This window comes from Vicia villosa, unplaced genomic scaffold (assembly GCF_029867415.1).
Source record: "Vicia villosa cultivar HV-30 ecotype Madison, WI unplaced genomic scaffold, Vvil1.0 ctg.000589F_1_1, whole genome shotgun sequence".
In the NCBI taxonomy this organism is placed as follows: Eukaryota; Viridiplantae; Streptophyta; class Magnoliopsida; order Fabales; family Fabaceae; genus Vicia; species Vicia villosa.
In genome coordinates this window covers 570509-598190 of record NW_026705269.1, presented here as the reverse complement: position 1 = coordinate 598190, position 27682 = coordinate 570509, and the positions used below count along the sequence as shown (strand labels likewise).

General features: G+C 35.5%; 1 protein-coding gene and 1 pseudogene across 1 annotated transcript; both read right to left on the bottom strand.

The window, feature by feature from the left end:
• Window positions 1-10006: 10006 nt before the first annotated feature.
• LOC131629667 (uncharacterized) lies at window positions 10007-11787 on the bottom strand. Its single transcript, XM_058900450.1, has 3 exons — window positions 11647-11787; window positions 11094-11303; window positions 10007-10966 (listed from the first exon to the last, which is right to left on the bottom strand). The coding sequence occupies exons 1-3, from the start codon at window positions 11731-11733 to the stop codon at window positions 10817-10819; spliced, it is 447 nt and encodes a 148-aa protein (XP_058756433.1). The 5' UTR covers window positions 11734-11787; the 3' UTR covers window positions 10007-10816.
• A 1395-nt stretch (window positions 11788-13182) lies between these two features.
• On the bottom strand, window positions 13183-26905 carry LOC131629675 (U-box domain-containing protein 6-like; annotated as a pseudogene).
• Window positions 26906-27682: the final 777 nt, after the last annotated feature.

Below are 27682 nucleotides of genomic sequence, written 5' to 3'. Positions count from 1 at the left end.
ATGCTAACTGAATGCTTATTGGAGCTTGAATCCTCCTGAATTGCTCTATGGACCTCCCTCGATTTCAGCTTCAAGTGAACATGGAGGTTGTTGAATTTGGAGTTACAGATGAGCTGTAGCCATCTGGTTAGCTTCACTATGACCTGAGGAGTGTGCCTGGATGATTGGCTTGACTTGAAACCTCCTGAATCACTCTATGGACCTCCAACTGCAAATGCTCCAAAGTGAGAGCAACAATGGTGTTCCTCTACTTACAGAAGTGATCCAGTTGCTTGGATCACCTCAAATGACCTCCCTTGAGATGTTAGAATGCTCACTTTCCAAAGATAAGCTCTGGTTTGAAGAAATCGATTCTTCTTGCCAAAGAACTTTGAAAAACAATGAACATGAGAAGAGAAAGAGAAAGCAAGGAATATGGTTGCTTTGGTGTGTTTTCTGAATGAGAATGAGGCCTCTATTTATAGGCAAATGTCTCAGTACTGATTGGGAGAGTGAGCTTGCTTAGTGAAGCAAGTTTGGTTTCTTAGCCATGAAGAAATTCAAAGAATATTCCAAGTGCAATGATGCATTTTCGGGCTAGCTTCCCCTATCCATTGATTCTATCTGATCTTAGGGGACATTTCAGATGCAAAGTGAGCTCCAATTGGTTGATGAGAAGATTCCTTGGGTGATTCATCAATTTGCCATAAATTCACAAAAGTAATCATTACATAATCACATGTTCTTGTTTTTAGAATCTTCTTCAATTCTTATGGCATGGTGAAAATGAATGCATGGTAATGTTTCAGACATGTTATGGGTCGTGTAGCATCCATAAGAGAGATTATTTGCACAAAATTTGCAAAGTCCAAAAGTGTCCATGACCTATAATTTTACTTCATGAGGCCAACTTTGAACAAGCATAACTCCTAGCTCAAATTGAATTTGGAGAAGGTTGAACACAATTTGGAAAGCCCTAAACATCTACTTCAAATCATTAGTTTGGAGTTTCTTCAGAATCCTTTGGCAAATTTGTGAAAAATGAGGCCAAAGTTGGAAGAAAACTAGGTTAAAACACTTAGAAAAATTTCTAAGTGTTTATGACCTAAACTTCAAAATTTCCAAAACTTCAAAAATGATTGATCTTTTGAAAAAAGTTCCTTTGTAAGATGTTGTTTTATTTTGCAAGATCTACAACTTTCATGTTGGAAGTTTTTTGAGTTGTGTAGGTGAAATTTTGAGTTCTCACCACGCCTTCAAAAACCCTAATTCCCGACTTTTTGCTCCTTGATGAATTTCTTTGAATTTCTTTGGTCAAATGACTTCATTATCCATATATTGATGATATTGATCCTTAAAAGTCATGGTTTGACCAAAAATCTCAAAAGTCAATGGTGATCCCACACAGTTGACTTTTCCTGACAAAGTGAATTTTTTGGGCTTTTGTGAAGAAACAAGATCTTCTCCTCAAATGAATGATGTAAATGAATTATATTGAGGTAGTAGAGATTCTTGAATCATGTATTGAGTTTTGGATCCATGCCCTGATTAAAAGTCAACCATCCTGGTGAATTAGGTCAAAAACCCTAATTGTCGACCAGATAAGAATGATGACTGTAGACTTTGAATTGAGGTGTGATGTCCAGTGGATCTTGTCATATGGGTTATTTGAAGATGATTGATGTATTTGAATGATCCCCTGGGGCTTTTTAGGGTTTCCCAAAGGTGATCCCTGATTTTAGTCCTTGATAGACTCCAAACCCTAGTCTGTTGATCTGAGTAATCTTGTACTTAGATAACTGGGTGTCTTAATCACTCATAGGTGTAATAATGAGGGTTTTGAGTCTTATGCTTGTATTAGAGACTAATCCTCCTATTGATTGATCCTTTGCCTGAGTTTTCTTGTCTTTGAACACCCTCGATTGAATGTCAGGCTGCTCTGGGTACTTGCTTTGACTTGATGAAAATCCTGAAGATATGTCATCTCAGGGGGGTCAAAAATTAGGGTATGACAGGAATATTTCAATTTTAATTATTAAGAGTTAGTTTCATCATTACTATTCACGTGCCCCATCAGGAAATTGATTCTTCAACATCTCCCCTATTCACATCAAATAATTCAATTTCAATAAAATGCACATTCCAAGGAACAATTCATTTCTTGCGGCTCTGCACATTCAAGTAGGCGGCTAAATTCATTTCTTATAGTTAAGGGTTGTGCAATTGATGTTCTCCATACAATCCATTGCCCTATCATATTCTTCTTCATCATCTATATTAAATCAAACATTCCTAAACCCTTACATATACCGTCCTCTTTCGATTTCTTCTTCTCACCGTCAAACGAAGGCCTCGTCTTCAAAACGCATGTGATCTCCTCACTCTGATCCGAACGGTAGCCTTTGTAATTTGATTCTGGTCCGATTTGAAACCCTTCTTCACTTTCTCATGAACATGCAGCAGCAGCCTCCGATGTAGGTTTGAATCGTTGAGGTTGAATCCTCATATGAAGATGATGATGTTACATTCTTGAAACCAGTTCTGAATCTTCAAAACAGGGTGAGAGCTTTTTAAATTTTATGTTCTTTCTTTAATCTCTCTCAACGATTCTGAAGTGTTTTTGTGATATGAAAATGATGAACAAAGTTTCAAGGGTTTTTTGTATGAATGCAACTATGGCTTTTTTGATGAACTGAATACTGTGTTCTTTTTCTTTCTTCACATAATTTCTGAAAAATTTGTGTTAATGAGAAAGATGAAGATGAAACTTTTTTTAGGGTTTGATTGTTCTCTGCGGCTGATGTTTCTGAACAGTGATCTCTGCCTTGGGAATTGTGTATTGAATGCTTATATATGCTTACTTAATTAAGGTTTTTCTCATTTTGTTTGTAGGCCTGTTCTGGAATTCTCTATTGGGCTTTTGCAACCTCTGATTTTCTGTTCTTAATGAACCGTGATTTTGTTATGCTGTAACTATGATGAAAATCTTTTACTGAGCTTCTGATTTAGTTGTTTACAAAATTTTGATTTTTAATTATAAACAAATTGAGATAAATCTTTGAAAATATTTTCGATCATAAGGTTCTAACTTTATTTCTGATTCTGTTTTCTGAATTAGGTGATTATTATTATAGATTTGGAAGAAATTGATTTTTTTTTGTTGATTATGAATTGAACAGAGAATGTGAAAGTTTCTTTTGCAGACGATGAGTACCGTATTTGAGTGATATGGACGCAAATACTGTGAGCTTTAATGATGGTAGTTGAAATCTACTAGATTTCACTCTTTTCATTTTTTGTTGGTATTTTGAAAATTTTATTGGTGGGTGTGATCTTTGTTATAGAATAATGATGGTAATTATAGAATAACCAGTTTTTTTGACAACATTTGATAATTTATTTATTTCTAATCAGAAATTTGGTTGTTTATTAATATATTTATTGAAATTGCTTTATTTTTTTTGTGTGAAGGTTGGGCTTAAAGAGAAGTCTACAATCAAATAATAGTGTGAATGATCCAAGCATTTTTTCGTTTTCAAGTTCAAAACGTTAATGATACTTTTTTTCATTCTTTCATATTTTTTTATGTTTTTATACTGTATTGATGTTTCAGTTTTCAAGTTCTTGAGATTGTTTTCTCCAAAAAATTGGACCACAATTTCCAGTTCAATTCTTTCCACTATTTATAGATTGTTTGTTATAAACATTTTTAAAAGTTCCAACCTTTCTAAGTTGAATAAATTTTGCAAATTTTGTTTCTTTGGTTTTCTGAAAGTGCGGGAATTTATCATCATGATTTCTATGTTATGTAACTTTAGTATCTAATGGAGGGAGAGATTGTGTAGTTGGTTAATTATAGGTTCTCTTTGAAACCAAATGTGACTGAGTGTAAATTTGTTTATGAAGTTGGTTTTTGTACCTTAGTTGAAGGATTTTGTTTTCTTAACTCACCAAATGATCTGCCTGTGAAAGAGATATTGTGTAAAAGCAAGCATAGTAGAAAGATATATTAAATATTTGTATAATGATTGTTATTACTTTAATTTCTAATACAATTGGATTATTTTTAATGTGAATTTGTTTCTATCTTGATTCTTCGGTATATTAGTATAGTAGCAATAAAATTCCAAAATAACTCACATAATATTCACTTACAATTAGAATAAAAATACTATAGACCAATTCATTTATAACATACCTTTTTAGACTAATTTATTCTTTAAATTTATCTATAACTATTAATCTATTTGATATGTGGATAATAATGAACAATAATATCTATTTAAATTTTTAATACAAAATTATAAACTTTCCTTAATAATGGATCATTTGACTTTTATTTATTTATTTACGTGGATCCTTATTTTTATAAAAGGAAAAATATTGTTTATATTATTTAGATTTAATTTTTAACTGATATGTAATTGAGTAAAGTGAGAATAATAATGATATACTATCAATATCGATATTGTGAATTAAAATGTGACAATAATAACGATACACTATTAATATCAATATTGTGAGTAAATAATAATCAAGTTTAATATCTATTTTTTATTACTATTAATCGTTATTATTCAATAATAATAATATATTATTATTAATATTATTAATATTTAATTTAAGAAATTTTAAAATCGAAAATTTAATATTTATAATATATTTTATTTTAAACCCTAAACCCTAAATATTTTAATTAAATCATCATTTATTAACTTTAATTTATAGTTCTTAAGTGATGGTTACTACTTTCTTAAATATTTTTAATTAAAAAATAAAAAATTAAATTAAATTCATTCTCATATTCATTATGATTATTTTTAAATCATATCATTAAATATTTATTTAATATATGATTATAAAATCATATAATATCAATAGAATCCATAAATTTACAATACAGAAAAATTTAAAAATTATAGGCATGCCCGACGGGCCGAACTTTTTTTTCTAACGGGCCGACAAAATATTTACTTAAATTGAACAAATATTATAGATCATATGTTCTAACGGGCCAACAAAATATAGGTTTTTTAATCCATATATTAAATTTTTTTTAATTTTTACTAAAACATTTATTTTTACTGAACGAGACTACTTAATTTATATATCTTTCATATACTCTTATTAACCATTATTATATTATATTTATTTATTATTTATAATACATTTGCGCGACTCGTGCGAACGCACGGGTCTCTTGCTAGTGTTAATAATTACTGGATAGATTAAGGATAAAAAATTACCATTAGGGGCACGAAATGAGCTCTATAATTAGCTCTAATTAGGATTAAGAAGTAAATTTGATGGTATTCAATTTTCTTATAGTAAAAGTAGATAAAAGTAGATTTTGAGAAAATCTTAGAACTTACTCAACCAAATATGGTGTTTGTTCTAGTGCAAATTAAAATTCTATTTGATCAATAACAAAATAGCACACACAATGTTGAGACAGTTTACCAGAAAATGTGATGAAGTAACACCAATAAGCAACACAAATAACACATTTAGTTGTTAGCCTAGTTATCTCTAAACTTACCTACATCGTGATGACAACATCAAAGTGAAAAGAAATTCACTAATCATTAGTCAATAGTATGCGATAGTCTCGTCTAAACTCTCTTAATCCAGTGTCAATTTTCTAATACTACCCTTAAAGTTCAAGATATCTAGGTAGTTTTGTTTAAAACGTATCGTTCGCTTTATAGGAACCTCTCTAGGTAAGTCTTGTTTAAGATATCCCGTATCCTATCTAAGAGCCTTTCCAGGTGAATCTTGTGTAAGACGTATCACACCATTTCCAAAAACTGTTCTAGGTTAGTCTTGTTTAGGACATATCATTCCTTTCTAGGTAATCTTCTTAAGGACATGTATCCAATTCCTCCTTATCCTCTTCAGGAGCCTCTATAGGTCAGCCTTATTTGAGACATATCCAAGTTAACCTTATAGTCTTATTTAAGGCGTGTCGTATCATTCCCGAGAACCTTTCTAGGTTAGGCTTGTTTAAGACGTACCATAACCTGTCTAGGTAGTCCTGTTTAAAACGTTTCATATCTTTTTAGGAGCCTTTCTAGGTGAGTCTTATTTAAGACATATCATGCCTTTCTAGGTAGCCTTCTTAAAATGTTTCTCCAATCTTTTCTAAGACACACTTAGTTCTTTTAAAAAAAAAAAAACCTCCTCAGTTAGTCTTCTCCAAGACATTCTTCCTAAGCATTGTTCAAAGCCTAAGCTTCTTCGCATCAACTTTCGATATACCCGATTCAGGAACCTCTTCAGGTAGTCTTATGTAAGACATTACTTCCTCTCTCCTCAGATACAATCAAATGATCCAAGTCTGAAAAGCATACGCTTTAGACAAGTACCCTTCCAGGCAAATAGGTGGCATCTATAAGCCCATCTCCCACAGAACTCTTTCCCTACACAAGCAAATTTCAGGGCATTTCAGTGTCCAATCATCTTTTACCTCTTCAGGTTTAAGAAGATTGAACAGGGGCAGCTGTCATACCCCAAAATTTGCCTTCCATATTCCATTTACAATGATTCAAAGTTCAAGATTCGATCCCAAAGATTTGCTCAAACAATCCCAAGATCCACAGTCAACTGATCCAATCCTAAAGGCCAACTACAATCAAAGCATGATTCAAACCTATGATCATTGGTCAAACATCAAGTATAGAGGTGCATAACCATCATTTGATCAAAGAATGATCATGATTCCATTAATAGAAACTCAGAGATGAACAAATACAAAAAGGTTCAAATTAGGGTTTCTTAGGAGAAAGTCAACCCAACTTTGACTGGGCATAACTTTCACATGGAACATAAAAAATTCCCCACTCAAAGCCTATTTTGAAGGAAATTGGATTCTCTACAATTTTGTCTCTCACAAGCCAGGGCTAGAAATGCTTCATTTGAGAGGTATGATGCAAAAGATTATAGGTCCTCCAAAAAGTCAATAAAAACACCTTTTGAGTCAAAGCTCATAACTTGAGCATAGAAGCTTCAATTGAGATGAAACCAAAAGGATCATTTACAGGACACACTAAGCTTTCTAAATTGATCAAGAACACCTCCATAGGGTTAAAATTGAGAGAGATACGCGTAGTTGAAGTTGAGCAATTTTCAAGAGACGCACGAAACCCTAATTGATCAAAACTTGGTTTTTGGGCTAATGGGCCTAGAATTTTGATTCCAAACACACTCATAGCATAAATGAGAACCTATAAATCCATTCATTTATTTTTGTAAATTTTATTCATATTTATTTTGGATTTTATGCAAATAAAAGCTAAATAAATTAGTTAAAATTATAAAAATATTTGAATTAATTCTCATGGCTTGGTTACTAATGCTATAAAGGCCCATATGACATCATAAAATAGAAAAATTCGTTTGCATGGTCTAGGGAGGGAGACTTTCCAAATTTAGAAGAAAATAATATGAATCTTTCAATCAAATTTCACTCTCCAAAAACCAAAAGTCCAAGCCCATGGGAACCCTAATTCTCTCCCATATATATAGTAAAGATATGCAGCTGCCCAGGGGGACGAAAATCTGGGGGAGAAACCCTATTCTAAGTTTCCAAAAAATCAACAAAACTAGGGCAAATTTGGATTCATAGTTTCAGGACGACTCAAAGACTAACAAGCATTCTACTACACTTCTGAGAGATCCTAAGGGGAGTGAAAGTGCTTTTAAAGGCTGACCATACAAAGGAGGTACGTTTTCTAATCATCGACTCATATTCATATTTTCAAAGTCTCGAACTGCCTATAGTTTTGCTTTGTAATCTGGTTTGAATGGACTAACATGTTTACTTGGTCAGTTAGAGTCTGTCTGGACCGTCACAGGAGGCTATGAACGTGATATTTTCCATCGGCCATGGATGAGGTCTTAAGCTCCAAGCTTTGCGTTTTCATAGTTATGGCCATTGTCGAACCAAACTACTACAATATTCAGGATCAGGGAGTGGTTTTAAGGGGTTCTGGGCTATTAGTTTCCTCTGCTTGATCGTTTTTGTAGGTTCCAAGATTGCAGAAAAAAACGAAGGATTATCCGCAGGTAATGGGGCAAGTGAATCCGCAGGTATTTCCGCAGCCCCCACGAAGGAGATGATGAACAGTTGCATGGGAGTTGGGACTTGACTGCGTGGCATCTTCAAGTCTCTCCATTGGCCGGTCAAACTCAGACTTCTCTCTCTCCTTCTTTGATAGGCTCGTCAGCGCTCTTGGGCCCCACCACTGACTGAGTTTGACTTTCAATTGATTCAGTTTTTTTTTATATTTATTATTCTTAATGTGGTTGTCTTACAACATGGATGTTTAGCAGAGTTGGTTGAAGCGTGTGCTGGGGATCTAAGAGACCTGGGTTCGATCCCCAGGTCATGCGGATTTTCTTATTATTTTCTCAATTTCTTTGTTAAGACCAGATCCTAAATCCTGCGCTGCACATCTCCTGAGGATCACCATACACCCTCGCCTCACTGCCTTCAGATCTCCTACAATCCAATCTAACGTACGCAAATCTGAAGGTGTACCATGCACTCTCAAGGGAGCGCCCTACATGATCAAGGCCAGGTTTTTTTTTATAATTATTTTTATTTATTTGTCTATTAGTATAATTAAATCAATGTATTTATATGTATATATAAATTGATTGTCAAATTGAATTGATAATATAATTAAATTAGAATTAGGCTTAGGATTATTTTCCCGATTAAATCGATTCAATATATTTTAATTAATTTTAATTATAAAAATGGCAACCCTAGAAACCCTTATTAACCATTAGGGTTTGTTCAATCCCATTAGCCTTTTCCAGCCAAAATAATAGGATTTAATTTATTATTCGCTTCGATTAAATCAATTGATCGTGGTGGGTAATAATCAATTAATTATTTAATTAATTAAAATATAAACTAAAATAATCTTTATTTTGCTAAATGGTTTTAACCATCTCATTGGTTACGATGATTAGAAATTCTTTATCAATTCGTTATTATTTTTAGTCGAATCTATCGATTATGAGGGGTAACGATAATTAATTATTTAAAATACACATATTTGCTATTCGCGATAATTGAATCTATCGATTATAGTGGTTAGCAATCCTCCCTTCAATCCGTTAGCCTTGGTAATCAAACCTATTGATTATCGCAACTAACGGTAATATACCAAATCAGGGTTGTACGCCCAAATCTTAAAAAACACTAAAACCACATTACTACGGATTTTCATCCCTTTCAAACATTGTGATGTTCACAACTACGATAAGGTAATTCAAAATACCTTCGAACATTCGCATTTCAAAAACAACTTCAAACAACTTCAAATACAATCAAATTCTAAATCTAAGGCGTACAATCCTGTGCCCGAACTACGTTGACTCTGATTCTCCCTAAGGAGATACGTAGGCACTTGGCAACAAGGCGAGTCCCCTTCCCTAAAATCTCAATTTTCCCCCTATTCACTTCCTTAGCTATAAACCTCAACTTTAACCATAAACCTTTATCCTTAGATTCAAAGCCATAGGAAAGGGTTGAGGGTGCCTAACACCTTTCCTCGACCTGAATATAGTATCTTACTCTGATATCTTAACTGCGCAAGGTTTCCTATTCGCCTTGGTAGAATAGGTGGCGACTCTCTGAGCTATAATTTTTAGGCAGGTTGCTACAGCTGGCGACTCTGCTGGGGACAACTTAATAGTGAATACTATGCTCCTATAGGTTTTAGGTTTTGGCAGGGTTTAGGTTTGACAACTTTTTAGGGTTTGGCTAATTCGCCTTTTTTAGGGTTTGTAATTATTATTTTTTTTTTAAAATTTTGTTTATTTGTTTTTTATCTAAAAAATATTTAATTGTTTATAATATGTTTATATTTAATTGTTTATGTTAATATATTTATATTTAATTGCCTAATTGTCATATTTTTATATGCACTGCTGACATATTATGTAATGTTAAAACCCTAAGTGTGGGAGTTAACTTTGAGATCAATAGGGGAGCATGACATATTATGCACTGCTTTTCATGGTCCCTGTTTACAGTTGCTCTATCCACCTCAGAATACTCATCACGCCTTCCGCTACTGTCATCTTTAATCGTATTAAATGAGCTTTTCCTTCTGTGTTCATGATATTTTTCCCTATCTTTCTCTTCTAACTCAATATCAGGAGTTCTGTTTCTGCGCTTCCTTTTATGGTTGCCTTTAAAGTCGGTATTCCACTCCTCGGCATGAGTTCTTTGTTTTGTTTCGTCTTCATGTTTTCTTCTATCAGAACGACCCCCATTAGATTGATTTATCTCTCTAGACTTAGATCTTCTTGAATGATAACTAAACAAAGATTATAGTACTAATTAGATATGCAAAAGACTAACTTCATTAAACAAAAATTTGGTTAAAAACTTACCTTCCAGAGTCTCGGCTGTCAAAGAAACACCGTGCTCTAGCACAAACTAACATTCATTTTATTAAATAACATTCTCTACTTTGATAACTCCTCTTTCATTCCCACAAGAGAATCCCCTTCAAAACACTTACTTTTCCATCTTTTTGGTTTGCAGCTTTTTACGAATTCATCCAGAATTTCAGTTAATCGATTCAGAAGACTGCCGCGAATTGGCCGTTGCAAACCAATTCGCAATACCCTCTCTATATACTACAGTAAATTAAGTGACTATGATTGGAATTATAAAATGGATTTTATTGGAGACTTCATGGAAAGACTTGATAGACAATTTTAAACAATATCAGACAAGATAAAATCTATAGCAAAAGATGTCAGAGTAAAAATAATATGAACATGTAATACGGACCAACCATTAACTTCCATTCAGTCAACAAAAGTGATGATGAAAGTATGATCTGCATTTTACCTGCTTGCAAGGAATCCCCTTTAAGGATTCAACAAGACGTGGCCTGAAAATTGCTCGATTTGTATCTCTATGACCACAGCAGAAATACGAATTATCTCCACAAGTGTATACCTGCAAAGTGAAAACACAAGTTCACAATGGATACAAGTATTAATCATTTTACAATCTAAAACTATTGGTTTCAATTTCAAGAAAATAAAGCATTAATTAATCGAATAGATACTAAGCCGCTACAAACCTCTCCAGATTGCATAACAAAAGCTGCATGGTTATAGGAGGCTGAAACATGCTTGACATGCGCCAAAGGTGGGAAACTGATTCGGGCCAATGCTGGAAGCTGTGTTGTTTCAGACCCTTGACCAAGTGCACCACACAAGCTAGAACCACATGAATAGACCGAGGAGTTGCTGATCGCTAAGGTGTGATACTTTCCTATTGTTATTTGCATCTGCCAATAAAATGCCATTCATCATTAAGAAAACCGTCCAAATTGCGAGATTTTTTCTTAAACTATCATGATACAACATTTAAAATTCCAAATCCACTTCCTTTTAATTTTTCTGTTCTATTATTGGACTAATACATTATTTCATTTACATCACTTGTTACAAAATGTATAATGGTGACAAGTCGTACCATATAAGCTGTTCTGTTTAACAAAGTGAAAAACATTAAACATCACCAATCTTAAGAATTTACCTAATAATAGAATAAAAACCGAAAAAACAACTCATAATCCAAGAGGAAAACTAAAAAACAATGGTCTACATATATAATGAAATAAATATTACACTTCCTGATGGTGTCTCAACCATGCCAGAGGCTTGTTCCACAGACTGCAAGAACCTCAAAACCCCCGCTTCCAATTTCCGCCGCATCTATCATACAACTCCTTGAAAGGATAATAAATACTACTACTCTTGATAGAAGTTAACCATGTTTGCTCTTGAGCTTTTTATCTTTAAAACACTAATAGTAAACAATGATTTTCCTCCAACATGCGAAAAATAACAACAATTCCTTTAAACTTACGCGTATCCACATAAATTCTGCCGTGAAGCTTAATTTAATTGAGTAAATAAAACCAAAGTATTACTAACTAAGGTATTATATTTAATAAGTCATTTACTAATTGAGCAAGAAGTCATTTACTAGTTGGGTGGGTTATTAATTGAGTAAATAAAGTTTCTTAATACTGTGCCATCAAAAGTGTGACACCGACATGATCTCAGATGTGTCCTCGCTCATAAATGATACACTAGTATTTTTTAAAGAGGAAACCATGATAAAATATTTAATTAAAAAGCAGAAGCGGAATAGAGTATCAGAAATACATTTAACAACAAAAAGAAAACTCACAACAACACCAAAAACACTAAACACAAACACAACACGGAACACACAATACCACAGACTTATGGATGCCAATGGTGGAAAGATGCACTACCTTAACTAGAGATGAAGATGAACCAGGCTATGTTAGGTTAGTTTCGGGTTTCATGTTTCCTCAGCAAGATGGAGAAAGGTCATGGATCAAAGAGAGGTTATGTTAGAAGAACTTATTATTGTTAAAAATTATTAAATAGAGTGTTGCGCATTCGAACTTTTGCACCGTTGCAAACTCGTTAGACTAATGTGGTGCAATCAGCATTTATGTAAATTTATACTGACATTTGCATATATCCATTTCAGAAACATAGTACATGTTTAGGCGTAATCTTAAGAATTTATATTTGGAAATGTTGACCTTGTAGATTCAGCTCTTTCTTCAATTTTTATTGACAAGAAAAAGAAAGAAAGAAAAAAAGTCCAAGAGAAATTGAATGAACCACCTACCACTCCTTCTGGTGCATTCAATTGTTTGCACATGATCCATGGAACTCCAGTATCTAGCCCAACAGCCATGTTTCCTGCCCATTGAATATACCGCGTGCCGTGTTCTTTGTATGCCTGTTGAACAGATGTGTATTCATTTTCAATCTGACAAATCAACAATGATGAAAAAATAAATCTAATGCAGTCACCATTCTTTACATGCAAAACTCTACTAAAAGCCGCTGGTGGTAAGCATCTTAATAATACCAGCATCACCATTCTTTAGGAACTTGGGCTCCTTCTCTATCTCTTTACCAGAACGTCCGTCAATCTTGGTAACAAGCTCAAAACCAGAGATGGGAACAAATGGAAATTTATCTGGGTTATATCCAACCTTCTTCATATAGGATGAAACTTCCTTCACAATTTCTTCATACCTATTCTTGGAGTACTTGGGTGTAGTGGCATCCATCTATTTGCAATAACAAACAATAAGTATTTCTATAAATTAGTTATGAGAATATAGAATTATTCAAAAGCTGAAACTGAAAATTACCTTGTTGCAACAACATGAAAAGAATTTCTACATAATGATTCAAAATAATAAAAACTACAGATGATAATGCAGACCTGTCATTATTCACAGCTATGTTGAAAAGAGCCATTGCTCCGCTTTCCTGAGCCATCAAATTCCTTTCATGTAAAGCCGATTGTAAAAACAGAACAAGTGCTTCAACAAACCCATTAGCCCCCATAAGAATCCTAGCTTCTTCATCATCCCTCAGCAACAGCCTTAACTTATCTACCACTTCATATTTCCCCTTCCAATTGTTCTCCTCAGTCAAGACTTTCAGAAAATTAAGATACTGCTCGGTGTCTTCCTCTTATGCAGATACACTTTCAGCTTCATTTTCCCCATATTCCTTTGAGTTACGACTCTCTTCTACAGGAACCACTCTGACACCCTTCAGTTTGCAAAAGTTGACACTATTTACAGATCTTGAATTTGCAGACTCAGACTCTGATATTACCAATCTCCAGTAGTTAAGATCAAGAGACTCAGGAGGGCCTTCGGGAATAGAAATTCCATTTTGTTCGCACCAACTAGCAACAAGACCCTTAACACAGTAATTAGGAGTCAAGCAAAGATGTGGAAGATTCTGTTGGGTCTTTGGGCAGTTGTTATGCCCATCACTGAACCATTTCTCTATGCAAACTCTTTCATATGTTTGCCCCGAAGCAATAATAACTGGATCATACATAAGCTGCAGATATATTGGACACCTTAACTCCTCAGGTGGTAGAGCCATCTGCCCCGGCTCCATATTATTATTTGGCGTGAAACTAAAGGAACTAAGTTTTGAAAGCTGTCTGCCAAAAGCCTGATTATGAGAAACGGGAACACCGTCCTCATTAGACCCCTGAAAAGTGGGAGAACAAGGACCAGAACCCTGAGAATCAGTATCGTCTGAAAACTCATTTCTGAATAACTTGGAGTACTTCCTCATAAGATGCAAAAGATATGCAACAATTGATTCCTTTCGTTTGTCCTCCTCAGCCCGAGCCTTGTCTATAAGTTTCTTGAGAGCTCTTCTTTCAGCAAGAGCTGCTCTTGAAGATGTGATTCCAAGTCAAGTAGCAGCCTGGTGAAAAGATTCAAGCTCATAACTTTCACTATCTTCGTCAAACTTTTTGCCCTGCTGGAGCAATGTAATTAGATCATCACCAACTTGCTTCTCTAAGGGGTCAAGTGCAAATTCCACACTTGCAAATTGATTCACAATATCCTGAACCTGAACAGGTAATGTCATACCCCAGACTAGGTTAAAAATTGACAGCGAAAACAATTAAAAAGGAACATCTGTGCATGTGTATAAACATACAACTGATACAAGGGACAGTGTTAAAGAAAACAAAATCCATAAGATCACCAACAAGGTGGTATTCATTTATTTTGGAATAAAATATTTAAAACAGAGCTCCTAATTCAGATGCCAAAAAAGGAAAACCATATCGTAATAGCGTTTGAAGTTTATTACCTGATATCCAATGGATTGTGGAACAATATCTTCCACCCGCCTAAGACTATCTTCAAGAGCACATTTAACCTTCTCAAATTTTAGGAGAACGGAGTCCCCAGTTACAGCCTGCATCACAATCAATCTCAAGTAAGATAATCTGCAAAAGTATCTCAGGTCGATAAACCTCCAACCAACAACAGATAATTGTTTAATAAGATAAAATCCTTGCAAACTTAATCCGCAAGTAACGCTACAGAAGAAATGAATCATACCAGGTAAAGTTTACTGCACACTGAGCAATGATGGAGAACATTCTTGGCTTTCTCCAAGGCCACATGCAATGAACATAATTCCCGAATTCCGGTTTTACTCCTAGGCCTAGCTGCTTCTAAAGAGGGAAATATTGACAATACTTTGCAATATACTATAGAAAGATTCTTCATAAATCTAAAAGCTAGTGCAAACGGATGAGGCAAGGGAATTTGAAAAATGCAATAGGAATCTAGCATAATCTCAAGTTGAATCATACAATGGGAATCTAAAGAAAACACTAGCTGCAATCAAGTCATGCTGTTGCTAAGAGCCTTTTTTTGTATTTTTTGTATGGAACACAAACTACATTCAACTTGATTAGACGACAATAAACAAGAAATTTTATAAAACTGAGACATTTCATATTTCTCTCAATAATAGCTTTCCTCTGATTCAATAAATATATAAGGAGTCTATGAGCACGGACATCGCAAAAACGACAGCGACACTGACATGTCGACAACGATAAAAATTTGAAAAAACGAATAAATTAAATGTAATCACAAATGTCGGAGACAATTTCGGAAACTAACACGAACACACCTACTTTCAGAGGTGTCGGTTTTACAGAGTTAGAGATCAATTAAACCATTTCTTTTTCTAACATTCTATTGCAAGAATTACTACTTCAAAATGAAATCGAAATTCGAAAATAGATTCATTCATAACAAGCAATCTAAAGGTTCACAAATCAATTCACCAAATTCAAAGATATCAAATAGTGCAGAGTCAGTGATTGATGAAACATCTCAAATCTTATCAAACGAAAAAATAATTTGACTCAACTTATGCAACAATAGCAAAATTCATGAACAAATGGAAATTTGTAAATCATATCTACAGAAACATAGTGAAGAGATTCTACCTCCAACGACGATCAGCTTGGCTAACTGGCTCGCCGGTGTGAAGCATAAGAAATAGGTGGTGAATAGAAGAGGGTGTGAACGAGGAAGAAATGGAAGATGAAGCAAGGTGCAAGGGGTTCAAATATGGTAAGTTCTTTTTGTTTTTAGGGTTTTGGTGAAGGAAATGAACTGAATCAAGGTTCGCCACGATTTTGGGAAGCTAGAAAACCTAAGCTCCGTGCACTGCGCGCGAAAACAAATAGAAACAATTCTGATATGGCTTTGTTCTTCGATTCCGTTTTTGGTAAAATTTGTTGAGAACTGGGTTTAGAAGAGAGATCTGTTGAAAATTTAGTGTAGAACTTGTTCAATACTATGAATTGGATTACATGTTTAAGATTATTTTATTCACCTAATAAATTTATATTCAATAATATCTACTCATTAATTTGTTAATAATATTTAAATTATTTATTATTATATTATATAGATTATATATTTTCAGTTATAAAATTAAATAAATATTTTAAATTTATATAAAATTACACCCTTTTTTTGGTTTAAAGGGAGTAATTGAAATTTGATTATAATAATATTTTTAATTTAAACCCGTTTTTAAAAAATAGGGTGTATATATCACCTGATAATCTTTAAAATGATACTTTATTTACAAGATTGCCACCACATTTCTTATTTACACCCGTTTTTAATATATTGGGTGTAAATTTTAAAATTATATTAATCTTTTTGTACTAGTGTGAATCGCCTACGAGTCTCATTGATAACTCCACTCGGAGTGGGTTGAGTATTCGGAAATGTCCAAAACGAGGCTTGACTTTGTTGAGGGCAGGACTGGATACTTGGCTGATCTCTCCGGGAACCTACCCCAAAAATTCGAACCTCATGGATAAAATGAGTTGTTCTAAAACCCAAAGAGACAAAAAGTCTCGGAGGCTACGAACGACCCCATGAGACCTTCTAGAACCCCCTATAAAAAGGTTGGCTCCCAAGAGCCGCTACGTCGAACCTATGAACCTGGATTTCTTGAAATATTATGATATGATTTGCATCTTTGCCTTATATGATTTGTTTTTGTTTTTTTGTTTGTTGCTACATCTTTGTGTTTTCATGCATCATACATCATGGGCATTCTTGCATCATATTTTATTCAAAAAAAAAAGAAAGAAAAAAAGGATATCATACATATCATGCATGGCATACACATCATCTTCATGACATTAAGAGAAGATTTCTCTTCTATCTCCAGAGCAAGGGACCATTGGCAAGGATAACCTAACATCCCGACCATATTATCAAACAAGATTTCAGCAAAAGAAATCAATGGACCAGCTAGAGCAGAATCAAGCCGCTCTTCGTGAGGAAGTGGATCAACTGAAGGTTAGCATGGAAGAAGTTAAAGGAGGTATGACTCAGATGCTAGAATTCATGAAGGCCCTCCTGGATAAACAAGGAAAAGCAAAAGAGGTTCAGTCTAGGGATACCCTGGTTCAGGATGAGATCCCCGATGACGAAAACCCGCCGCTAGGATTTGTTTCAGGCTTTGGCCCGGCTAAGGACAGACCTCAGGCCCGCTCTGTTAGGAGAGCTATCCAATTCCAAGAGAAAGGAGAAGCCTCCCAAGAAGGATTTGTCCCCACTCTACAAACGAAAGGGACAACCCGCACAGTTCGCATTCCTGCTGACAATGTCCCTAAGGACGAAGATTACCTGGATCTACAATACGGAGTGCAACAGACCAAGCACCTCAGACGCAACAGTCTAATCCCGACTCTAGGCAAGACTCCGAGGATAGTGAACAAATCAAGGCGCTGGAAGAAAGACTAAAAGTGGTAGAAGGATACGATGCCTTCGATGTGAATGCCTTCGAAATGAGTTTGGTCTCAGACTTGACTATCCCTCGCAAATTCAAGATTCCCGATTTCGAGAAATACAAAGGACTCACATGTCCGAGGAACCACTTGCGCATGTATGTGCGGAAAATGGCTGCCTACGCCCACGATCAAAAGCTAATGATACATTTCTTTCAAGAAAGCTTAAGCGGAGCGTCTATTGACTGGTACATGCAATTAGAGAAGTCTTCTGTCCGAAGCTGGAATGATCTGGCTAACACATTCTTGAAGCAGTACAAGTACAACTTGGACATGGCACCCAATCGGATGCAATTACAAAACATGTCACAGAAGAAGGATGAATCATTCAAGGAGTATGCCCAAAGGTGGAGGGAAATGGCTTCTCGAGTCCAACCTCCCCTAATGGAAAAAGAACTGGTGGACATATTTATGAGCACCTTGCAAGGACCATACTACGACAAGATGGTCGGAAGCATATCTTCAGGGTTCTCGGACTTGGTAGTCATTGGTGAGAGGATTGAAGATGGAATCAAAAATGGGAAGATACAAGGGGCACCCTCAAGTTCCTATCACACAAAGAAGTCATATGACGGAAAAAAGGAACCCAACACTGTTGGAGCAACCCTGGTTAATCAGACACCAACACTACAACAGAAGGATCAGCAAAAACAACAGGGTGGCCAACGCACCTAGAGGTCCAAGCCAAAACGATCGTTTACCCCATTGCACATGCCGCTGTCTCAAGCTCTGCAACATCTGCTCAGTCAGAACTTGGTTACTCTGCTGCCTCCATACTCAGCTCCAGCTAACCCCGCTCCCGGGTACAAGCATCATGCTAGGTGCACTTATCATTCAGACAGTCCTGGTCATGATACAGAGGATTGTGGGTCGTTGAAACACAAGATACAAGATTTGATTGAAGAAGGGCTCATTGAGTTCGAAGATCCTAGCAAGTCTAAAGCCATAGGTGGCTAGAAAGAGGATTTCTCAGATCATTAGTTTTGTTTTCATTCGCAATTTCTTTCCGTTTGTTTAAACATTAGTCTTATGACATATGCTATGTACTTTACAACAATCATTAATGCATTACTTACGTTTGTCTTGATTCATTCCTAGTGTTCTCACTATATTCAAAACTGTGTTTTTACTTGGTTTTCTTCTTTGTGATATTCAACTCTCGATTAAAGTCGTACACCTTTAGAGGGAGAATGACGAAAACGATGCCACAATTTCATACACTACGCTTTCGAACAGACCGTGTTGACGATGTACAGGCATTTGTTCAATTCCTAAATAATGGAGATATAAGGATGTTAATCCCTCGTCAACCCCTTCGAGCCTAAAGAAGTAGGAGTTTTCCTTCATATAAAATAAAACCCTTCATATATAACCTGGGGTAGGGTAGCTGCTCAGTTAACTTAATTATTCCAAATTGTTCCTTTGAACATAATCGCTGATGGTTCTCCGTCATCATTAAGCCCGGCAGTCAATGTCCGCAAAGAAAAAGAAAGCAATACAAGGGCCTGCTAAGTCAAAACCTATTAAGGAGACTTAGGCAAAATTGGGGCATCCCGCTGACTATGGTTTTAAAACGAACAGTTCAGCCAAAAGTTAGGGATAACAAAGTCGAAAAGAGGTCACTACATACCCTCACAAAAGAAAATATTACAAGAAAGGAGGATGACTGCCTTTGCAAAATAAACTTCTGGTTTTTGAACCATCATAAATGTCAACGTCATAATTCCCAAATTCTTTTGGAGACTAAACGCATAGTCAACTGAGCGTAGGACTGGAGAACATCACGAAGATGGGGATGGGTACAAATAAACTTTGAGCCTCTATCTGTTGTTTCTTTAAACCGTGAACCAGGCCACGTTACAACCCTTAAAAGTCCTAACTGAAGCATGGTTAGTTCGAAAGCATATCGTTACCAAAGGTATCCCGACTCCTTAAGGTCTACTATAACTCTTGAGTTGATATCACTTTCTTACAAAAAAAAAACTTCGTTTTACTCAAAAATGCTTTTAAACTTTCAAGACAGACATATGCATTCGCATCTTATGAATTTCATTACAAAGTACACTTGTCTATGTAGATTCGAATGTTTTAACATCAGGGAGAATTTGCATGGGGCATGGCTAATGGCTAAAAATCCTACTGACTGACGAAGTAGCTTTAAAAACTCGTCAAAAGAAGAAACATCCCTTACGCATGACTGGGATGGCTAATGTGTACACATGGCATAACCCGTCATTATCCCATTTACATGGGGCAATCTAATCAAGATCCATGGAATCTCTCAAGGATGCTGAATAGCCCATGGGGCAAGCCCATCACCTGGGGGCATGTTGCAAAGGTCACTCAGTATCAGATGGCGCCAATGCCACTCTCACATCCTTTCCAGGAACCTTTATAGGATACTTTTCAATTTGTCCATGTAGTCTTCTTTAAGACTGTTCAAATACTTTTTACCCTTTCTAGGAGCCTTTTTCAGACAGTCTTTTAAAGACCCACCTTCTTATCCTTTCTATTTTCAAACCCTTTCAAACAGTCTTCTCTAAGACATATTCCTTTCCAAGAACCTTTTCTAGGTAGTCTTCTGTGAGACATCTCTTAACTTTTTTTAGTTAGTCTTTTAAGACATATTCAAACTTCTCTTACGCTTTCAAGAACCTTGTCAAACTTTGTTTAAAGTACCGAGTCTTCTCTAAGACAATTCACCATCCTTTCTAGGGCGATCTTCTTCAAGATATCTTTTCCTAAGTTTTGTTTAAAACCCCACTTTCCTTAAAAACAGTCTTTATCCTCTCTAGGAATATTTTTGACCATCTACACAAACACATCCCTTTAAGCTTTGTTTAAAGCGCAGTCTTGTTTAAGACAATTTCCCATTCTTTCCAAGGACCTCTTCAGGTAGTCTTATAGAAGACATCATCTCATTCTGAGTACCCAGCAAAATCACTGTCCATTGGGCGCAACCAAAACGCAGAAAAGCATCTGCTTCACATTCCAATCAACACTTACAATCAAGAATCCTGTTGACTAGGGGCATATCTTTCAAGAATTCAAACACAAGGAGTATTGTTGCGTAACTGATCTTCCCACGCCTGTACTATTTACGTCCCGTAGTGTGGGATCGGCATACATGCATAATTCTCATTTATTTTGAGAATCTCATTACATGACACATGCATCATGACATTGCATAAAACTAACGCTGCCTTTTCAGGTCACTTCATATTCAAAAGGATGTTATCATCCAACTACAGTGCAAATACGATCGTATCAACGATTCAATCTTAACAGATACAATGCTAAATACCTCGTTCCAAGTCTTTCTTCAAAGACAATCCAGAAGCAATCAAAGAATTTCTTACCTATCCAGGTAGTCTTGTCCAAGACAATTATCCTAACCTTCCCAAGCAGTCTTATTTAAGACATATCCTAACCTTTCGAGGTAGTTTTGTTTAAAACATATCATAGCCTTTATAGGAACCTTTCTAGGTAGTTTTGTTTAAAATGTTCCACGACCTTTATAGGAACCTTTCTAGGTAGTTTTGTTTAAAACGTTTCATGTCCTTTATAGGAACCTTTCTAGGTAGTTTTGTTTAAAACATCTTATGTCCTTTATAGGAACCTTTCTAGGTAGTTTTGTTTAAAACGTCTCATGTCCTTTATAGGAACCTTTCTAGGTAGTTTTGTTTAAAACGTCTCATGTCCTTTATAGGAACCTTTCTAGGTAGTTTTGTTTAAAACATTTCATGTCCTTTATAGGAACCTTTCTAGGTAGTTTTGTTTAAAACGTTTCATGTCCTTTATAGGAACCTTTCTAGGTAGTTTTGTTTAAAATGTCTTATGTCCTTTATAGGAACCTTTCTAGGTAGTTTTGTTTAAAACATATCGTGTCCTTTATAGGAACCTTTCTAGGTAGTTTTGTTTAAAACATCTTATGTCCTTTATAGGAACCTTTCTAGGTAGTTTTGTTTAAAATGTTTCATGTCCTTTATAGGAACCTTTCTAGGTAGTTTTGTTTAAAACGTCTTATGTCCTTTATAGGAACCTTTCTAGGTAGTTTTGTTTAAAACATTTCATGTCCTTTATAGGAACCTTTCTAGGTAGTTTTGTTTAAAAACGTCTTATGTCCTTTATAGGAACCTTTCTAGGTAGTTTTGTTTAAAACGTTTTATGCCCTTTATAGGAACCTTTCTAGGTAGTTTTGTTTAAAACACATCGTTCCCTTTATAGGAACCTTTCTAGGTAGTTTTGTTTAAAACATTTCGTTCCCTTTATAGGAATCTTTCTAGGTAGTTTTGTTTAAAACGTATCGTTCGCTTTATAGGAACCTCTCTAGGTAAGTCTTGTTTAAGATATCCCGTATCCTATCTAAGAGCCTTTCCAGGTGAATCTTGTGTAAGACGTATCACACCATTTCCAAAAACTGTTCTAGGTTAGTCTTGTTTAGGACATATCATTCCTTTCTAGGTAATCTTCTTAAGGACATGTATCCAATTCCTCCTTATCCTCTTCAGGAGCCTCTATAGGTCAGTCTTATTTGAGACATATCCAAGTTAACCTTATAGTCTTATTTAAGGTGTGTCGTATCATTCCCGAGAACCTTTCTAGGTTAGGCTTGTTTAAGACGTACCATAACCTGTCTAGGTAGTCCTGTTTAAAACGTTTCATATCTTTTTAGGAGCCTTTCTAGGTGAGTCTTATTTAAGACATATCATGCCTTTCTAGGTAGCCTTCTTAAAATGTTTCTCCAATCTTTTCTAAGACACACTTAGTTCTTTTAAAAAAAAAAAACCTCCTCAGTTAGTCTTCTCCAAGACATTCTTCCTAAGCATTGTTCAAAGCCTAAGCTTCTTCGCATCAACTTTCGATATACCCGATTCAGGAACCTCTTCAGGTAGTCTTATGTAAGACATTACTTCCTCTCTCCTCAGATACAATCAAATGATCCAAGTCTGAAAAGCATACGCTTTAGACAAGTACCCTTCCAGGCAAATAGGTGGCATCTATAAGCCCATCTCCCACAGAACTCTTTCCCTACGCAAGCAAATTTCAGGGCATTTCAGTGTCCAATCATCTTCTACCTCTTCAGGTTCAAGAAGATTGAACAGGGGCAGCTGTCATACCCCAAAATTTGCCTTCCATATTCCATTTACAATGATTCAAAGTTCAAGATTCGATCCCAAAGATTTGCTCAAACAATCCCAAGATCCACAGTCAACTGATCCAATCCTAAAGGCCAACTACAATCAAAGCATGATTCAAACCTATGATCATTGGTCAAACATCAAGTATAGAGGTGCATAACCATCATTTGATCAAAGAATGATCATGATTCCATTAATAGAAACTCAGAGATGAACAAATACAAAAAGGTTCAAATTAGGGTTTCTTAGGAGAAAGTCAACCCAACTTTGACTGGGCATAACTTTCACATGGAACATAAAAAATTCCCCACTCAAAGCCTATTTTGAAGGAAATTGGATTCTCTACAATTTTGTCTCTCACAAGCCAGGGCTAGAAATGCTTCATTTGAGAGGTATGATGCAAAAGATTATAGGTCCTCCAAAAAGTCAATAAAAACACCTTTTGAGTCAAAGCTCATAACTTGAGCATAGAAGCTTCAATTGAGATGAAACCAAAAGGATCATTTACAGGACACACTAAGCTTTCTAAATTGATCAAGAACACCTCCATAGGGTTAAAATTGAGAGAGATACGCGTGGTTGAAGTTGAGCAATTTTCAAGAGACGCACGAAACCCTAATTGATCAAAACTTGGTTTTTGGGCTAATGGGCCTAGAATTTTGATTCCAAACACACTCATAGCATAAATGAGAACCTATAAATCCATTCATTTATTTTTGTAAATTTTATTCATATTTATTTTGGATTTTATGCAAATAAAAGCTAAATAAATTAGTTAAAATTATAAAAATATTTGAATTAATTCTCATGGCTTGGTTACTAATGCTATAAAGGCCCATATGACATCATAAAATAGAAAAATTCGTTTGCATGGTCTAGGGAGGGAGACTTTCCAAATTTAGAAGAAAATAATATGAATCTTTCAATCAAATTTCACTCTCCAAAAACCAAAAGTCCAAGCCCATGGGAACCCTAATTCTCTCCCATATATATAGTAAAGATATGCAGCTGCCCAGGGGGACGAAAATCTGGGGGAGAAACCCTATTCTAAGTTTCCAAAAAATCAACAAAACTAGGGCAAATTTGGATTCATAGTTTCAGGACGACTCAAAGACTAACAAGCATTCTACTACACTTCTGAGAGATCCTAAGGGGAGTGAAAGTGCTTTTAAAGGCTGACCATACAAAGGAGGTACGTTTTCTAATCATCGACTCATATTCATATTTTCAAAGTCTCGAACTGCCTATAGTTTTGCTTTGTAATCTGGTTTGAATGGACTAACATGTTTACTTGGTCAGTTAGAGTGTGTCTGGACCGTCACAGGGGGCTATGAACGTGATATTTTCCATCGGCCATGGATGAGGTCTTAAGCTCCAAGCTTTGCGTTTTCATAGTTATGGCCATTGTTGAACCAAACTACTACAATATTCAGGATCAGGGAGTGGTTTTAAGGGGTTCTGGGCTATTAGTTTCCTCTGCTTGATCGTTTTTGTAGGTTCCAAGATTGCAGAAAAAAACGAAGGATTATCCGCAGGTAATGGGGCAAGTGAATCCGCAGGTATTTCCGCAGCCCCCACGAAGGAGATGATGAACAGTTGCATGGGAGTTGGGACTTTACTGCGTGGCATCTTCAAGTCTCTCCATTGGCCGGTCAAACTCAGACTTCTCTCTCTCCTTCTTTGATAGGCTCGTCAGCGCTCTTGGGCCCCACCACTGACTGAGTTTGACTTTCAATTGATTCAGTTTTTTTTTTATATTTATTATTCTTAATGTGGTTGTTTTACAACATGGATGTTTAGCAGAGTTGGCTGAAGCGTGTGCTGGGGATCTAAGAGACCTGGGTTCGATCCCCAGGTCATGCGGATTTTCTTATTATTTTCTCAATTTCTTTGTTAAGGCCAGATCCTAAATCCTGCGCTGCACATCTCCTGAGGATCACCATACACCCTCGCCTCACTGCCTTCAGATCTCCTACAATCCAATCTAACGTACGCAAATCTGAAGGTGTACCATGCACTCTCAAGGGAGCGCCCTACATGATCAAGGCCAGGTTTTTTTTTATAATTATTTTTATTTATTTGTCTATTAGTATAATTAAATCAATGTATTTATATGTATATATAAATTGATTGTCAAATTGAATTGATAATATAATTAAATTAGAATTAGGCTTAGGATTATTTTCCCGATTAAATCGATTCAATATATTTTAATTAATTTTAATTATAAAAATGGCAACCCTAGAAACCCTTATTAACCATTAGGGTTTGTTCAATCCCATTAGCCTTTTCCAGCCAAAATAATAGGATTTAATTTATTATTCGCTTCGATTAAATCAATTGATCGTGGTGGGTAATAATCAATTAATTATTTAATTAATTAAAATATAAACTAAAATAATCTTTATTTTGCTAAATGGTTTTAACCATCTCATTGGTTACGATGATTAGCAATTCTTTATCAATTCGTTATTATTTTTAGTCGAATCTATCGATTATGAGGGGTAACGATAATTAATTATTTAAAATACACATATTTGCTATTCGCGATAATTGAATCTATCGATTATAGTGGTTAGCAATCCTCCCTTCAATCCATTAGCCTTGGTAATCAAACCTATTGATTATCGCAACTAACGGTAATATACCAAATCAGGGTTGTACGCCCAAATCTTAAAAAACACTAAAACCACATTACTACGGATTTTCATCCCTTTCAAACATTGCGATGTTCACAACTACGATAAGGTAATTCAAAATACCTTCGAACATTCGCATTTCAAAAACAACTTCAAACAACTTCAAATACAATCAAATTCTAAATCTAAGGCGTACAATCCTGTGCCCGAACTACGTTGACTCTGATTCTCCCTAAGGAGATACGTAGGCACTTGGCAACAAGGCGAGTCCCCTTCCCTAAAATCTCAATTTTCCCCCTATTCACTTCCTTAGCTATAAACCTCAACTTTAACCATAAACCTTTATCCTTAGATTCAAAGCCATAGGAAAGGGTTGAGGGTGCCTAACACCTTCCCTCGACCTGAATATAGTATCTTACCCTGATCTCTTAACTGCGCAAGGTTTCCTATTCGCCTTGGTAGAATAGGTGGCGACTCTCTGAGCTATAATTTTTAGGCAGGTTGCTACAGTTACCACTAATATCCATTTTACTCTTCTTTTTAAACTCCTCTACAAAGTAATTCAACATTCTATTATCAAAGTCTTCCCCGCCTAGATGAGTGTTTCCGGCAGTTGCTTTTACTTCAAAGACATCACCCTTAATTGTGAGAATAGACACATCAAAAGTACCACAACCAAGATCAAACACAAAAATATTCCTTTTACCATCGAATTCACTTCTCTTGTCAAGTCCATATACTATAGCAGCAGCAGTAGGTTCGTTGATTATCCGAATGACATTAAGGCCAACAATGGCACCAGCATCTATGGTAGCTTTTCGTTGAGAATCATTAAAGTAAGTCGGCACTGTAACAACAACATTTTTAACAGGCGACCCCAGATATGCCTCTGCAGTCTCTCGCATCTTTGTAAGAACCATAGATGATATTTCCTCAGCACAAAATTGCTTCTCTTGACCCTTATACTTCAGAGTAATCATAGGTTTGTCATTGGCACCAGCATTTACTTTAAATGGCCACAACATTATATCTTTTTGAACGGTAGGATCACTAAACTTTCTACCAATTAATCTCTTAGCATCTGGAAAAAAAAGATGGCAGATATTGATCATTCAATTGTCCAACTAGCAATATGACAGTAACTAAATTAAATGAAGTGATAGAGAGAATTGAAGTATAAATTTACCAAAGACAGTGTTTTCGGGATTGACTGCAGTCTGATTCTTAGCAGCATCACCAATCAACCTTTGATCATCAGTGAAGGCAACAAAAGAAGGTGTAGTTCTGTTTCCTTGGTCATTGGGAATAATTTCCACTCTACTGTGTTGCTCTAGCCACACTGCTACACAAGAGTATGTGGTGCCAAGTGTTGGTGATTTTAGTATCATCAATGCATTTTGGTAGTAATGTGATTTACTATAGCCCAATGCAATTATGCGTTAAGTTTGAAACGAGTTAGGGTAGTGCGGAGTGCACGCTCGTCGAGCCAAACGCGTAATTGAATATGAATAATAGAAACGGGCATAACGTTTCGTTTGAATAGTTGCACCCGTTCCCAACGGACATGATGATTCGTTTGAATAGTTGCACCCGTTCCAACAGACATAACTGTTTTCCGAAAAGGTGTGTCTGTTCGTTTCTATTATTGGTCTCCTATATAAGGAGTCTTTTGGTCTCGATTTGGAACACGAAATTACATACTTCCTCTCTACATTCTGATCTGTTCTCTATTGTCAGAAACAGATTGTTCTTCAAGAATTATCCCCGCAAAGATTTCGTGAACCCAGACAAGAATAGGGTCGAAATACTTTGTTCGGAAAGTGAACGAACACGATTCTTGAAGATATCCAGGATTATCATACCATATCTCTAACAAACGAACAAAGTATTCTTTCTGCTAATCATGGCTCGAGGAGGAAGCACCGTCAAGGAGATGACTAAAAGTTTCGGAAAATTGGACAAGTTTCAAGGACAATTTACATATGATGAACACACGAAAAATTTACATCATAAACCGAGTACGTTTTAATTTTTCTTATAGAAATTCATAAAGTTATAAAAAATCATAATATCAAGTTGAAATATAAAAATTTCTGACTGTTGGTATTAAAAGTCTTGATTATTTATACTGAAAATCTTGGTGATAATTAATTAATATTAATATA

Excerpts from the sequence above, each read along its gene's own strand:
- LOC131629667 (XM_058900450.1), bottom strand. The coding sequence starts at position 11,733 with ATGCGGCGGAAATTGGAAGCGGGGGTTTTGAGGTTCTTGCAGTCTGTG. Across the intron at positions 11,304-11,646 it reads TTGAGACACCATCAGGAAGT|ATGCAAATAACAATAGGAAA; the intron begins GTAATATTTATT and ends TTTTATTGGCAG. Across the intron at positions 10,967-11,093 it reads TTGTTATGCAATCTGGAGAG|GTATACACTTGTGGAGATAA; the intron begins GTTTGTAGCGGC and ends TTCACTTTGCAG.